This window comes from Phalacrocorax aristotelis, chromosome 8 (assembly GCF_949628215.1).
Source record: "Phalacrocorax aristotelis chromosome 8, bGulAri2.1, whole genome shotgun sequence".
In the NCBI taxonomy this organism is placed as follows: domain Eukaryota; kingdom Metazoa; phylum Chordata; class Aves; order Suliformes; family Phalacrocoracidae; genus Phalacrocorax; species Phalacrocorax aristotelis.
Window position 1 is genome coordinate 4249236 of NC_134283.1, and position 15679 is coordinate 4264914.

Consider the following 15679-nt stretch of genomic DNA (forward strand, 5'->3'; position numbering starts at 1 on the left):
ATGCTCTGCATATCCAGGAGGATATGGAGCCTGGGAAAGTCTCCAGGAGATAAATGTTCATTGGTGTGAAACCTGAAACGGAAAAAAGCCTTGACCCAAACTGGAATAGCAATTCAGGCCTGACCGTAGGACAGGGCTGGGAAATACCCGTGCTCCATCTCACGGCTACTGACTGTGGAATAGATCAGGTGTTGTGGGGGAAGGGTCAAAAGGGGTTTTGGTGGGGAGAAACGGAACAATTGCAAAGGATAATTCCTAGGAGCTCCAAAGAAACTCTGAAGATCTTAATGCATTAAAATCTACTACCCAGACGTGCCTGGGGTAGAAGCCAGCTGTTTCTAAAGCTAACAAGGGAAAATCACAGCAGGTCGCTGGTGGGTTGACAGCGGAGCTCCATGATGAACTCTTCTCCCATGCTCTCCAGGGATGACGCTCTCCAAGACCTTAAAGGTGTTTTTATCTTGCCCTGGGATCCAGTTATTCTGGGATGGAGGAGGCAGAGAGAGACCTGTGCCTTCATATACGGCTCCCTCCCACCGGCACCTGCCTGTGGCTCCTGCGGGACCAGCATCACCAGTCCTAGGGGCACCGTGTGTGGAAATGGAGGCGTGGAGATGGACAGATTGCCCTGGATGGTGTTACAAACCCCACCCATATCATCTGGTTAAAAACTATTGGGGGTGAAGAGCTGCAGCCCCCTGGGAAATCTGCCCTTGACTGTGTCCGTTGGGTGCACTGGGTGCCACGGGGGTGACCCTGGTACATGGTCAAAGGGAAAAGGAGATGTGACCCACACAGTGCACAGAGGGTTTTTTACCCTCAAACACACGTACATGTGGGTGCTCAGAAGAAAAATCTTTGGATGTTCTTCAGATTTCTGAAGGAAACACACGGTTCTCATAAATCATGGATCGGCAGCACAAAAATTCCCTGTGATTCTGAATGGGCCACTGCAGAAAAAGAGTTGCAACCGTATGCGACAGGGTCTAGACATGGGCTGTGCTTGTGCTTTGATGTGAAAGTTAACTCTTCTACCCTCTCCAGGTAACAGCATGGCCAGAGCCTGTGAGCTGGCCATCACCTCACAGCTACAAGCACAGGGGCTTTTCCTTCGCAATTTGTGTATTTATCCTGGCTTGGGTCCCATCAGATAACCTGGCTCACATCCTTAAGGCCCAGGACAACCCTTTGACCAATATACTTAAGAGCTATAAGATTTAAAGTGCTCTGTTTTCAAATAAAGAAACAAAATACCATCCTTAGAGGAAATGTGAATCATTTACCAGCCTAAATCATAACCTGAGAATATGTTCTTGATTTATCAAGTTCCTGTTGTCATTTCACCTTGCTGGTTACTTTCTACACCTGCAGCCAGAAGGCTGGTCATTTCCCTGTCCTGTTATAAATGTATCACACTCTGCGCAACAGAAACGGTACCACCAAAGAGCAAGCCAGACTAATTGCTGGTGGCCTCCTGCCTGTGTGTGATCAGAAATCTCAGCTTCCCGTCAAAGCGAGATGGTTACAGACACTTTCTGTAACCCCAACAAGCTCTTCCTTTCATGGGCTTTTGGGCTATGGCTAGCGTAGAGCAGCATCACACAACACGCAGCTCAATGTCTTATTTTCTTCTCCTTGTAGCGCTGACCAACCCCCATACTGGAAAGACGAGACTCAGAAGGGAGCAGAGGATTAGCTGAAACAATATCTGAGACAAGACCTCAGTCAGACAGTCACAGAAAAGAATGTGAATCTCTTGAAAGTGTGGGGATGGTCCTTGGGGATGGGACAGGACTGAGGGCTAAGCCTACATGCTGAAGGACTTAGACAAATCAGGTTTCTGTGGGAGGGCACCCAACCAATCTGTCACGTGGGAGAAAAAAAAATGGGGCTTAAGCAATGGAAATCCCTGTGCTGAGAAAATGTGATAATAAAATAATCCTGGACCTGAAGGTTTTGTGGTAAAAAAGCAAGGAAAACAGCAAATGTGACACCTAGACCGCCACTGGCCACTCTTTGGTCCATCTGCACCGAGGAGAGGTAGTGAAGGGAGGAGGGGAAAAAATCAGTGTTCACACATCAGCGTTTTTCAAGAAAGGAAGGCGTTACTTCAGAGCAGACTCTGCAGGTCTGAGCTAAAGCTCTTCTCAGGCACTCGTTACCAGCAACGACTGCAGCAACAGAACAGAGAGACGAGGGGTCACAGCCCTTCCACCCACGACCGGCACCAGTGGCAGGGGGGACCCCTGGGGACAGGGTTAGCCTTGCTCTTTATTCACCCTTCTGCTGCAACAGCGTTTGCATTTTGTACGAGCACTCCAGAAAGCCTCACGCAGCGCCCATGGCCCTCCCGGCAGCCGCTCTGCTACGAGTTGTGTTGATTTTGAACCTCGTCGGTGCACAGAACAACGTTCCTGGCCAGGACTTTGGCCTGAGCTATATGTCCTGGGAGTATCGCATAGAAACAAGTATCCCCATCTCACTCTGCTGCCTGGTAAACATCATTAATCTCGTCCCCTGTTGTACAGGGAATGACTCAGCACAGCGAGAAGAGAGCACAGCGGCGGTAATATCCAGTTACCGGTGGGACAAAGCAGACAAAGTAGACAAATTTAACCCCAATTACACAAATTATTTCAGCAGGTCCAGGCAAGAGGCATAGGCAATCCTCACCTCCTCTTCCGGCTCGCCGCTCCCAAGGGGCTGATATTTCTGCACAAAGCGGAAAAATGACCTTTTCTGGAAGAGTTTGGTGAAACCTCCTTCCACCATCTTCGCTGCGCAGCGGCGGGGAGCGCCCCGGGGGCCACCGGGACCGTGCCACCTGCTGCCGGCAGCGCGGGCTCGAATTCCCTCGCAAGCGCAGGGCTATGGTTACAGGCGGGGAGAGGCAGCGTTTACCTGCTGCCAAGTCACGCCTTCGGCCACAGGTGCTGGAGGGAGGCCACGCACCCTCCGAGCAGCGACGCAGGGCGCTTCACCCATAAAACCCTGGCAGCGGCAGCCTGTCTGCGTTCAAAACCGCGGCTGATAGAGGAGTGAGGTGGCCCTACATGCGTGCACGGCTGGCACCTGAAGAGCAGGTTGAGGTCTTGCAGCTCTGTTTTCCTCCGCCCTCTGAAAAAGTGTTGTGGTAGGAGCGTCGGCCGGTGCCACATCTCGGGCAGGCAGATAGGGAGGGTGCTTTGGCGAGGCTGCTGCATGTAGAGGCAAGACAGGTTGCACACACTGCCGAGCCTGCTTGTAAACTTCCAGGTTGGGGAAATCCTCCTTCAGAAACGCTCCTGTCAGCATAACGCCAGTATTTATAAGTATTTACATCAGGGAGAGGGCATAAATGTGTGATGTGTGAATTTGTGATGCTCGTTTATTAAAAAAACACAGTCTTACATTCGGTAGAGAGGAGTGCTTGCATGGTGGATCTCAATATATGGCTGAAGTTAACCAGTTACATCCTTTCTGAGGATTTATAGCTGCCTGTCAGGGAGCATCGTGCACTGGTTTGCACCAGCACACCTACATCCCTCCCCAGGCGTCATGACAGCATTCACTTAGGCTTAAATTGTCTCTGAGGTGTAAACTATGAGATTAAGATCCTCCTTTGACAGTAAAAACTGCATTGAGGGAATAAATGTCATCCCCAGTCAGAGAAAAACGTGCAATTTTCTGCAGGAGCACAGTTTTCTCCTAGGACATCCAGGTGCCACCTTCCTACCTCTGGGGCAGTGGAGGTGGTGACACCCAGCCCGTGATGGGGCCAAGACCCCAGACTCTCAGCGGCGTGACAGCTACCCAAAACCTGGAAGACTTCCATCAAACCGGTGTTTTCCCGTGGAGCATTTCAGTGTTGCCTATCTGCATCTGCCAGGTCCCACCAGCCCTAGCAAAAGCTGACGAGCCCCATGGGACACCCCCCCAGCACGATGCTGCTAACAGCTACAGGTGACACACGCTGTCCCAAGCTGTGTCCCACTGAAGTTGTCTGGAGGAAGGGCTTCTTTCCAAAGACCGAGGGGAGAGTGATGCGATTGGGAAACACCCTGCAAATAGCCAGGTTCTCGTAAGACACAGCTGGGGCTCCCTAGTTCCCTTGGCTCCTGATTGAGAAATGCTTTCTTAATGACCTGGACTGGATGCGTCAGGCAGATGAAGGAAGTTCCTGCGTCGCTGCAACAGCCCTCCTTCCCATGGGAAAATATCCAGGGATAATGCTGGGCTCTGGATTTCAGGCAGCTCACATCCACACCCTGCCCAGGGTTTAGGTAAGGTGCTTAGCCAGGGCTTGACGGCAGCCCAGGCTCCTAGAGGTGTGTAGAGATTTAGACCTTATCGAAACGTATGGGAACTAGGTGGCAAAACTTCTCTGAGCTCACATATGCTTTCGAACCGGTCTCCTCCTTCTGTAGCTTTTGTAAGGATCTGGAGCACAGCCAGCTGGCTCTGCCGTGGTCCTGATAAGGCAAAGCAGCCACTGCCTGGCAAGGAAATACATTCTTCTGTTCATCTGAGTGTGTTTGTAGAAGCCATAGCCTTGGGATCATACTGAGTTGTTCCTCGTGGCTGTGATAGAAAAGCGGTGAAAAACATCTTCCCCCTCCCTAGGCAGGTAGGAAAAAAGATTTCCTTGGGCGTGCCCTTTTCCCATCCCAAAACCTCACCCATCATCCATGCAACCGGCATACGGCACGGGGCGCTGCCACCTGCAACGTGTGCGTGGACCGTGCGGTCCCGAGCGCGGCTCTCTTCGGCCAAGCACTGCCGACAGCGCGGCTAATTGAGCACCAGGCTCTCACTGGCAGTTTCCTTATTTAACTTCCTCCTCTTGGCAAAAAAAAAAAGCTGCTGCTTGTGGAAACACACGTAGCTGGTGCTGTGTACACTAGCCGGAGAGGAACAAAATCCAGAATCTTATGCAATGTGGACACGGGCCAAGACGGCGCATCCCGTGTTGGAGCGGAGACGCCCGCTGCGCTCCGGTGTCGCAGCCCCCTTCCTCCTCTCCCAGCCTCGGCCGGGGGCAGGGAAGGATACAGCGAGGGCTGCGAGACAAACAGGACCTAAAAAGGAGCTGATGAGCATAATAATGCACCATAATAATTGGTGTGTTTTGGTTTATTATCCAGCAGACCTGCAGCTCGGGAGAAACAGCGTTGTTTGGGCTCAGGACCATGGCCCTGTCTGTCATCTTTGTGTTCATTCGGTTCTGTAATTAAATTTTAGCACCGAGGTAATTGAATAAATGCAGAAAGAAAATGTAGCTGTTGCTGACTATTCGCCACACGTTCTGCAAAATTGCTGAATGGACTGAAGTTTTATTTTCTTGCTGCTTTTGATTCCTGCCCGTTAGGAAATCTAGTGGAAAATTCATGTCTTTTGCTCTCTCATGGCTTGGAAAATGCTGTAAATAAACTGAATTGAGACTATAATACAAAGAAAACAACACTAATACAAGTTGTATTTCTTCCTTCTGGTATAAGACATAATTTTCACGCTATAAAAATAGAACACACAGCCCAATTACAGAACCTTTACAGTATTTCCTAGTTAATTGGATAGTAAAGCTCAGGGTCAGACTCCAGTTCTAAGTAGGTTATTTGGGAAATAATTTTATTTTTTTTTAAATAGAAAATACGTGTTGTGAAGATGCACACGGCAAAGCAGCTGTAATCTGAGATTACATGAGCCCAAAAGGTTGCCGCTGCGTGGGCAAGGTGCTGCTTTCAGTTCAAAACTCTCAGCTCCTTCACCTGCTTCCCTGGCCATAACCAGGGCTCGGCACACTTTTGTTCCTCTTCTGCCACCTTGAGGGAAAAAGACTTTGGTGCATGGATAGAATTCACTGAGTTTGCTGCTACCCAAAAATCCAGATACTCTGCTTTCGGGTCGGATTTTCCCCGGGCCCCTGGGCAGAACCTCCACCGCTCCAGGTTGTAAAAGCAAAGGACAAAGTTTTGGGCCACGGCTCCTTTCTGGCTTGCCAATGCTCCCGATAAAGGCTAAGCAAAACCCTTATGCCTGTCCCTAGGTGTGTCCCCAGGAAGGACGGGGGAATTTGATGAAATCTCTTGGTTTCTCTTTGCACGGCCTCCACTGCTGATATTGGGAAGCCCATCTGGTTGGGCGGCTCAGGCCGGGTGAACTGAGCCCCACCAGCCACAGCTCCGTCTTGGAAACTGCCAAAACATCTTTTTTTTTGTTTTGCACAGCTTCTCCCATGGTTCTTGCTACTTTGTCTAGCTAAAAAGGTAACGAGGAGGAGAAAATAATGGGAAGAAATAGGCCTTACCTCTGTAAACTCACCAGCACAAGGCATCTTTTTTATTAATCTTTAAAGGACGCTAAATGATGCTGTAAATGCTTTGGCGATAGACAGGCAATCGATGCTCACCTGACACCACCTCCAGAGAAAAATCTAGCCTGTGCAGATGGTGTGAGGTGGGAGAAGTAAACAGCCCCCCGTATGAACAAATCCCTGCTATGTAGTGGGCAAAGAGAAACTGTCAGTCTCCAAAGCCCCTTCCATGCATGGTCTTGCCCTCATAGGCTTCTTCACTGCTCGTGGAACTAGGGAACAGCTTCCTGAAGGTAACCAAAACCCTTCTGCGCCATAAAGCTTAATGCAGCTCTGAACTAGGCATGTCAAAATTACAGCGACCTTTTTTTATTCTCGTATTTACAACTCCTGCAGACTGCTGACCTAGAGATGCGCGCTGTAGTTTAAACACAGACCCCTGACTTCTTGACGATCTATTTTAGTGTTTGTCCTGTTGTTGATTCCAGCTGTTGGGTTCATGGAAGCACCGACAGCACTTCAGTGTCATCTGCAGATGATGCTTTAGGTCACACAATGATTTTTCCACAAAGACTGTTAGCCATCTACATCAACAGAAACTATATTTGCTTGTACGGAAACAAGTCAAAATCAAAACATAATTTTCTGGTGTTCACTAGATAGATCCTTCTCTTGAAAGGCAAGGTGCTTAGTCCACCTCACACCTCACAGCAGGAGGCACGAGTTATGTGCTCCCCATCCAAACAGGCCATACGACCGTTGCCATGAGAAGTTCAAGTGATCCCAAGGACAACTTCACTTGCAGATTGAAAAGCGACCCTGACACCTAGTGCTAGCTGGCATCTTCTCAAAACCCACAGAAAACCATCCCAAAGCAATGAAACCTGCCGCTATTCCCTCCTTGGCCAAATTACAGGCAGTTTGTCTCTCTGTGACTCCTCTGTTATGGTTTCAGGGCAGAAGGGAAGTGATGCAGAAGGACTCCTGCCCACTCCCGACGAGCAGATAGAGCAAGACCAGCATGGGTGGAGCTGGTGGGATGGTGAAGTCTTGCCTGCTCCTGGAAACACAGTGCTCAGCAGCCCAACCTCTCAGTGCCAGGCTCCTCTTCCAGCTCTGGTATCCTGCAGTGGGCACCAGCCCGGCGCTGGGCTCTGCCTTGGTTTCCTTTTCCACCCTTCAAGCAAGCCTTGGCCTCCTGCAAAGCTGTCTGAGCAGCTGCTTGTGAAGTGCAAACCGCCTGAGCTGGCAGCCAAAACGCATCCCGCAGCGAACAACAGCTCTGAATCACCAAGGATAAATAAATGGTGAAATAAAAGGGTCACCTTCTACTTGGGTCACCGTCCACTTGAGCCACCATCGCCATCCTCTTTAGAGTACTGTCCTTCAACTCCTCTTGGTCAACAGAAATGAGGGCGCCAAGAAGTGAGTGAGCGTCTGCCCCACAAAGGTGGTCCCTCTGAAAGGGGACATGGGTGGTAGTTGTGTTTTGGTGGTCTGTCACCCCCCTTCCAGAGGACAAAATTACTTTTGTGTCCCTGTGCCTACGTCTTCTGAGCTCTCCTAACAACTAAAATTTAAAAGATTTGTCCTTTTTTTAATAATCTGAACCCAAGCGTACGTCAAGAACACACAACAGAAACCAGGCAGAGTTGAAAAATATACTGGTCACTTTTTATTGAGCACCAAAGTGGCAGAACCTGTACATGTCTAAGCACCAGGGGCACACGCCGGGAGGGGCCTGCCTGGGGCTGCCGCAGATCCTCAGCTGCTGCAAGGCAGAGCAGGTCCGCTGGCACCGCCGGCAGCGCTTGAGGATCCCGAAGGCCACGAGCATTGCTAGCACACAGTGATACACGTTGAGTTTATTATAGCACCAAACATGCTTTAAAGTGTACACGGGAACATTAAAACCAACCTGCGTCAGTGATTTGCTACTGTGCTTCGCAAGACTGTTGTCAAGCCATTTGTTTTTGGAGAGAAGATAAGCTGAGGGCAACTCATTTGCTCTGTGTTTTCAACATGTGATGGATGTCAGCGTTGAAAACACAGCGTTCAGACAAGTCTCTTCTGTGGCTTTTGCTTCTGAGTTTGACAATAACTTGAAAAGAATTAACTTGAAAAACACCCCAAGCATTATAGCACCATGAAGAAGGGTGATGTCTTTGATAACACCCAGTAAACAGAAATTCATCAACAAACCATTAATTTGTCAGTTTTCTTTTTTAAAAGTTCCTTTTGCAAGTAGAAAATACCTTTACCATCCCATCCAGCAAGGTGGTCAGGTATGTGCTTTTGTAGCTACAAAAAAGCAACCGCTGAAGTGAATGTGTCCACTCAAATTAAGCATATTTTTGGATGCTTTGCAAGATCAGGTTGAGATCTGACATTTTAATCTTGCCAATTTGTTAATGCTCACGACATGTTTTTCCACTGGATGCTCTGACGTTTTTTAGGCACGGAATTTTTTATGTTAAAACAGAGCAGTTTGGCATGTACTCTTTGGGACTTAGCAGTAACCTTGGAAGGGCTTTGCTCATTCAATCAGAATTGGCTTTTTCTGCAAAAAGTAATGCTGGAAAAAGTCAACCCATTTCACTGCGCAGCACCGAGGAGCAAGGCTGAGTTAAGGCTTTCATTACGAGCTGTGTCGCTTTAAGTTGTCAAGTAGTGTCAGCGGCAAAGCGGCAAGAATCTAGCCTAAACTGAGTCTGGAACTATAAACTCCTGTCTCTCAGCAGGAGTTAAGATATCATTGTGTGAAGCTGTATATGATAAAATTCTAGAAATAGATCTATCCAAATATGGTGTTGCATTTAATACCCAGAAGTTGGAACAAAGGCACAAAGAAGTGAACGGAGTTCACCAGAGGAAGGTATTTAGGAAAACGTGGAGCCCTTCATCTGCTTCTTTGCTCTGTAAAGCGCCGAGGAGCGCGTCTGTTCAGGACAGGAAACAGAAGAGCACTTTGGCAACTTTCATCTCTCCAGCTGCAAATGTCATCTGCAAAGTATCAAGTGTTTTATAGGCGCCTTAGCTTTGGCTTAAAACATTTGGTGAGTGGAAAAAAAAAATCCCATCGTTTGTGGGTGGAAGCAGGCACTTGTATTTGTGAATTGGGTATTTGCGTACACCGCTACTACTCTGCATATTAAAATGCTAATTTTATGCGTGCAGATGGGGACACGTACTAAACAAGGGAGCAAACATGGCTTCTTTTGCCTAGCAGTTCTGGCAGATCTGTCAAAATGAAATGCAACTGTCCCTTTAGGACTGCCACAGAAAAGAAAAACAGTCATAGAAAATGTGTTTTCCATTTTATAACACTGAACAGCCAAAAGAAGCTGTAAGGCCCAAGTACAAATGACTTGACCTTAAGGATTTACGGAAGGCAACATAAAGGCACAGGACTTCTAGAAAGCAGTTGCCCATCTGCCAGACAAGCCTTTTAATCACACAGATTTATCCTGCTCTTTCTTTTCTAGTATGTGCAACAAATAATCCAGACTTCAGCCCTCTTGCTGAGGTCCTGCAGGTACAACAACGCAGATGTACATTTTGTGAGCATTAGCTGTGCTGGCTACAACCTAAAAGGACCGGCATGCATGTGTGTCTACTCAGATAGTGTAGAAAGAATTCTATTCCATCATTAGCTCTCGATCTGCAGCTCACCAGGCTGAGAAGCTAAAGGAAAGTAACTTAAAAAAAAACCCCCACATATAAAACCGGTTTTGCTCCTAGCTCAGAGTTCCTCAAATTCTTAAGATTTCATGTTTAGGCCTGTAGACTGGGTGTCAAACCTGGTGAACCCTAGGTATAAATAGGAAAAGAAGAAACCTGTGGGTTTCTTTGAACTTTAAGCTTATGAAAAGGCTTATTTAAAGTAGTTGTTTGAGATAGGCGGGCACTGGATGGGATCCAGAGAGCCCCTTTAGTCTTACATTCTTGCCTATTTTAATGCAACTTAGATACGATATTTAGGTACAATCCTGACATCACTTCATTTTTGTAATACTGAGTTATGTTCATGGTCGTGAAATCCGAATCGGTCACGGAACACACACATAAAGGGCAGGCGCTGCTCCAGCAGCCTGATAATGGCACTGTGGCTTATAGGAATCCGCTCAGAGGTATTTACATTTCATTGGTAGAAGGGCCGCTGATAAACAGTGTGGTTTCTTTCAGGGGATCGCATTTCTCCCCCTGTTGATAGGCTTTAAATCTAGACTCATCCTGTTCCTCGACTAGCGAAGTCTTTTTATCACTGGTGGGCAGGGATCAGGGTAATGCTGGAGACGTGCTCGAGGAGATTTGGGACCAGGATTCTTCCAAAACAGAAAACTCTTGGGTAAAGCATTCCTTGACAGCTGCTTAACAGAGTGGTCCGGCTGGGTGAAAATCAAACAATAAAAAAAAGGAATTAAAATATTTATCCTTCCTGGGATGTTTGCACAGAACCTGTCCTTATGTAGCTGTGTAATCTTAACAGTCAGACTGACGTAGGTACATAAGACACACTGGACTGCTTTGTTTTCATAACTGCCAGTTAAGCTCGAGTTAGTTTTAAAGTGAAGCCGAAAGCGTTGAGAAATCCATCTTGGGACAGACCTTTGGTATAATAAATATTTTCTTTCTTGCCTAATTCAAAGCCTGATAAAATTACCCCACCAAATCACCCATATGCCTAAGTATTTGCAAGACTGACCTTTACTTCCATCAGCCCAGAGTAAAGAGCTTTTTAATTTGTCTTGCAGGAGCCATTATAGCTGCATCAGAAGAAGCCCCTAAACAGAAAGTTTAAAGTCTTAAGGCTCACAAAGTCCTGCTGCATTTTTTTAGATCCTGAAAAATCACTCCACCCTCTAAACACCCACAAGTTAAAGATTCTTCAAAGAAATCCGGTGCATCTTGTGAAATTAGAATAAAAAGTGGGAGGGGTAGAGTGAGAGTTGGGAAAGAGAGTGACTTCTCCTTGGACGGTTTGCAGAGCTCAATCTCCAATGCCACAGGTCCTTGGGATACTTTCACAGCACCATCTGTCCGTCATCATAGGTGTTTCAGCTCAGTTCATGGAGCCTGAGGTGTGCACCTGTACACAGCTTTAAGGTGCTGTCCTTATGCCGGTGTAAGAGAGGTAATTTCACCCTCAAACAAACATTTCTTTAAATAACTGCATACTAACAACAACTATTTTCACCCAGCTTTCCCTTTACTCACAGGACACTTACCCAGGCACACCTTTGGTTAGCCTAGGTGCTTCTGCTGGTTTTTCACATAGCCGACCACATTGTTGGAGTTGCTTCCTGTAAACAAATATCAACAAAGTTAAATTGTAACTTAGTCCGTGGCAAATGTTTTCTCAAGATTTTCTAAGCAGTACAGTTTTACTGGTGTCATTATTTAGCGGTTCTCTGGGAAAGCTGCGATAGCCCGCTGCACGGAGGAAAGGAAATCCTTTCCTAGTTTAATCAGCTAAACTGGCCAAAGCTGGCTGTTCGTAAATCTTATCATATCAATGATGTTGTCTAGTTGTACCTGAATATTACTTCCAGTCTGATCTGACTGTCCCCCTCTAGATCCAAGAGTTAGCAGAAACCAGGAGCTTTGAAGACACAAGAAAAGACACCTTCTAAAAGTTCCTCCTGCTTTCCTTGAAACACATACCCGTGACTTTGTGCAAGGGACCTGACACCTCTTGTGGCTGCAGATAACAACAAGGGACTGATTCACTGGGCTTCTGCCACCTCTTATCACATACCACAATACAAGCTCTTGGCAAAAACCCCTGCTTTTGACAGAGTTCTGTGTCAAAGGAGTCCTGGGCCATGAGCAAAGCTCCAAAAATCTACTTAAAAATAACAAAAGGTTATTGGATTGGGTGTTTCTCGCCCCTTGAGTGGGAACCCCTGGCAGAAGGCTTGACCATTTAACACATTGCGTCACGGCTGGACATATTGATTCTCCAGGGCGTTGCAGATCTTAAAATAAGGTCTTTTGATCAAGGCTTAGAGAGTTGAGGCTAAAGAATCTCTATTTCCTATGTACAAACCTTCATTTCATAGGCAGAAAATTCCTTGTAAGCAATGCAGTAACTATAAAGCTTAATAATAGCAATAATTTCATGCCAGCAGCTTACCAAAATATTCCTTGTAATACTTATGCCTCAGGTTGCGTCCATCTGAAAAAGAAGGTACATAGTGAGAACATATCCAGTCAGCCTTCACTCTTTGTGTTAAACTCCAGCCTTCTGTGTACAGCACAGAGAAAATATAGAGATGGAAATAATGACCTCACAAACAGGAAAACAAAAGATCTCTGTAGCTGAAGTAGTACGGGCCCTAACCCTCTTACAAAACTGTTTAGATTGTTGAACTATGTGGACAAAAGGCACTTTCCCTGTGAGTGGTTAGCTGCTGGCTACTGGCATGTTATGTTCTTTTCAGTAGCTACGAGTCAAGGAATCACAGACTTTCTCAAATGAAAGAAAATTTGGGTAAAATTTCAGACCATCTATTACTGTTTTATATAATTCAAGCTCCAGCTCAGCTTTTCTGTTTGCCATTCATATAATTATTTAAGCTCTTAGAAATACCTTGTGTCTAAGAGCCATACAGCTATACATTACATTAGCTACTATGGATGTTATTGAAGACAAAGTTATAAATGAATAAAAGAGGTGATGAAAAAGCCCTGGAAAAAATATCTTAGTCTTTCATGGAAGCAGTTCACAGATCTGGTTTGATGCTTCCCCTGGCTTTTACAGTAACCAAATGGCAAAACTGACGTCTCATGTCCCTGCACTGAGATGATCAGTAGCCCAGTGCACACATACATTTCTTACTATTCAATGAAGTTACACATACCTAGACATGTTATGAGCTTCCCTGGAAAATATCTTGGCCTACGTAAGTTCCTTTATTGGACAAATGTGTCAGCAGAATAAAGGGAACAATGTTTTGGATGCAGAAAACAGAGTCAGAAGTCAAAACTGGAATTTGAAACTCATGTTTCTTAGCTAAGTGTGTAGTAATATTTCTATTTTTGGTGCTGCGCAGTAACGGCACATGCAGGTTACTTCCCGCTCTGCTTACTCAATCCCAAAGGACACCGGCACGCAGAGCAAACAAGAAGTGTGTCCCCTGCTTGGGGTATTTCACGCAGCTCAGCCAATGTCAAGGGCATTAGAGACGTGCGATCGCCATGCAGTGGGGACCGTCTCCCAGCCCAGCTGTCCCACACTGCCCTGGGGCCTTGGGCTGCCCAGAAAAGCCAGAAAGCCCATGAGAGCAGATGTACCACCAGACCTCCTTCAAAGCCAGTGAGAGCGCACCTTCCCTTACTGGTGTTTGCATGACAGAACCAGAAAGGAAGGGAGGTTTCCAGTCAACTGACCCGGATTTCCACGGAGCTTGATGCACTGGCCCCTGTTAGGGATTCCTTCAGCCATGTTACCCGGGTTGATGATATGGCATTCATAGCCTGTGGGGCAATGTAGAGGCTCATCTCCATCCTCAGTGGTACTGCAGGCCTCAGCTGAAAAAGAAGCCTGCAGGTCATAAATCATGGCTTTAACACCGACAGGTAACCAAAATACGACAACACGGCCACCTTCTGCATCTCCTCCCAGACAGGATCTCAGACTACTTCCCATGCAAGGGTACCAAGGAGCTAACACCTCCAAGAAGCCTGGCAGAGCAGGGGATCCAGTTCACACCTTACACAAAAACCTGACGTGTCTAGCCCTATATGGGGCATAGAGGTCAGCCCGATTACCTGTAACAACAGCCTGCCCATGGCCTGTTGTGCAGGGTCTGTGCAAGGGCTGGAGAGCAGAGGAGACAGACCTCCACTGACCACCATGCTCGCACTGATGCGTGGTCCCTCCACACGTCTTCTTCCTCCAAGCAGCCGTAAGTCTGTTCCAGCCAGTGTTTCAGGCTGGGTGAGGAATCAGGGAAACGTGACCTGGAAGCTGGCAGTTTGCTGCTTTGTTCTTTGCTCCACACCCATTAACTCACTGGTGAATCTAAACCTCAGATGTGACTCACTATGGAGTAAGGTGGTACCCCTCCCTGTTACAAAAGGGGCTATAACCGCCTTGACCCTGGATTTTCAGCAAGTGCAGAGCAGAATAGGAAAGTAAAGCAGGACTCACAGGCAGTGCCTGTGGCCATCAAATGCACAGACTACGCAGGGACACTCCACCCTTCCATTTGCCAAGATTTTAATTTCAAGGATCTCTGCTGTAATTCTCATGCCATGACTGATGGTTTTTATTTCACTAATTACTCCCTCAAGCTGAGATGAAGGTGTTAAGATAAGAACAAATAATATTAGCGTGACAGGGATGGACGAGGAGGAACCTGTTTTATCTTATTTCTAGCAGTGCAACTCCAACGAGCTGGAGGCAGAATTTTCTCTTAAAGAAACAGGAGTTTCCATAATAGATGAGAATTCGGCAAGTCTGATACCACCTGTGTAACACCAAAGAGGGTAATTTATTCATACTACCTGTGTCTGACTAAAGCTGATCAAAAGCTGCAATAGCCCTTCCATGAAGAAATTAAGACTTCAGGCGTACATACATCTGGGGGTGTCTCATAGAAGGGAAATTCTCTTCCCACCTGCCCACTCCCTCCTTGTTTCACTTTGAGGTACTGGAAAAAAATTAATGAAAAGACCTTTCTCTATGGAATTAACCTGAGGAGCCCAATCTCATTAGCGGTCCCCAGGCTTAGATGCTCCCAGCTCCATGTCAGCTTGACACAACTCTGCAGCAGTTTGCCAGGGCTCTTGTTCAAAGCAGCCTTCAGGCCTGAGAGCCAGAGCCCCAGCCCAAGGCATCTGTGTGGTGAGGCCACTCTGGGTTAAGACACCTCTTAATCCAAGTCTGCCCGCAGTCTATCAGGCAGCTGGCAGAAAATCTGTGTATGCTGACAAAGCCTTTTTCTAAAAATTTATATATTTCTACTTATTTCAAGAATGGATACAAACCCAGTTCTCTGGAGTATTCCTAGTGCTCTGCTGGATAAGCCACAGCCATAAAAAGCAACTGATTTACTGTACCTGAAACTAGCCCCCTGCACAACACAGCATTATTCCTATGGAAACTCCAGACAAATACCAGTAGCCGCAGCATCCCACCAACCCTGGCAAGCCCTGTGTGTGATGAATATACTATTTAGTGCCCTTTGCAAAATTACCGATCTCACACAGAAGACAGGGAAACTTACTGTACCTTGTAAGACTTCCTCTGGGCCATCCAAAAGCCACCCGTTTCCTCCCAGCCAGCGGGGTTTGGGCTGAACCAACCAGTCTAAAACTGTAAAAGACACAAGCAAGAAACCACAGAGTCGAGGTGGAGTAGCCATAGGGGCCACAGTTATG

The 15679-nt window shown here is 47.0% G+C and overlaps 2 protein-coding genes across 10 annotated transcripts in view; both read right to left on the reverse strand.

Moving 5' to 3' along the window:
- Window positions 1-3074, reverse strand: part of ATP2C2 (ATPase secretory pathway Ca2+ transporting 2) — a 29064-nt gene extending 25990 nt beyond the window's left edge. The window contains exon 1 of the mRNA XM_075101255.1: window positions 2674-3074. Within this exon, the coding sequence (XP_074957356.1) occupies window positions 2674-2772 (99 nt within the window). The 5' untranslated portion in view covers window positions 2773-3074. The remainder of the gene's footprint in view (window positions 1-2673) is intronic.
- A 4865-nt stretch (window positions 3075-7939) lies between these two features.
- The window catches only part of WFDC1 (WAP four-disulfide core domain 1), a 140049-nt gene continuing 132309 nt past the window's right edge, over window positions 7940-15679 (reverse strand). For all 9 annotated transcript variants that reach the window (XM_075101267.1, XM_075101266.1, XM_075101265.1 and 6 more), the window contains 5 exons: window positions 15531-15614; window positions 13685-13825; window positions 12429-12470; window positions 11521-11595; window positions 7940-10680 (listed from right to left, as the gene is read on the reverse strand). In XM_075101267.1, coding sequence (XP_074957368.1) covers window positions 11537-11595; window positions 12429-12470; window positions 13685-13825; window positions 15531-15614 — 326 coding nt within the window. In that variant the 3' untranslated portion in view covers window positions 7940-10680; window positions 11521-11536. The remainder of the gene's footprint in view (window positions 10681-11520; window positions 11596-12428; window positions 12471-13684; window positions 13826-15530; window positions 15615-15679) is intronic.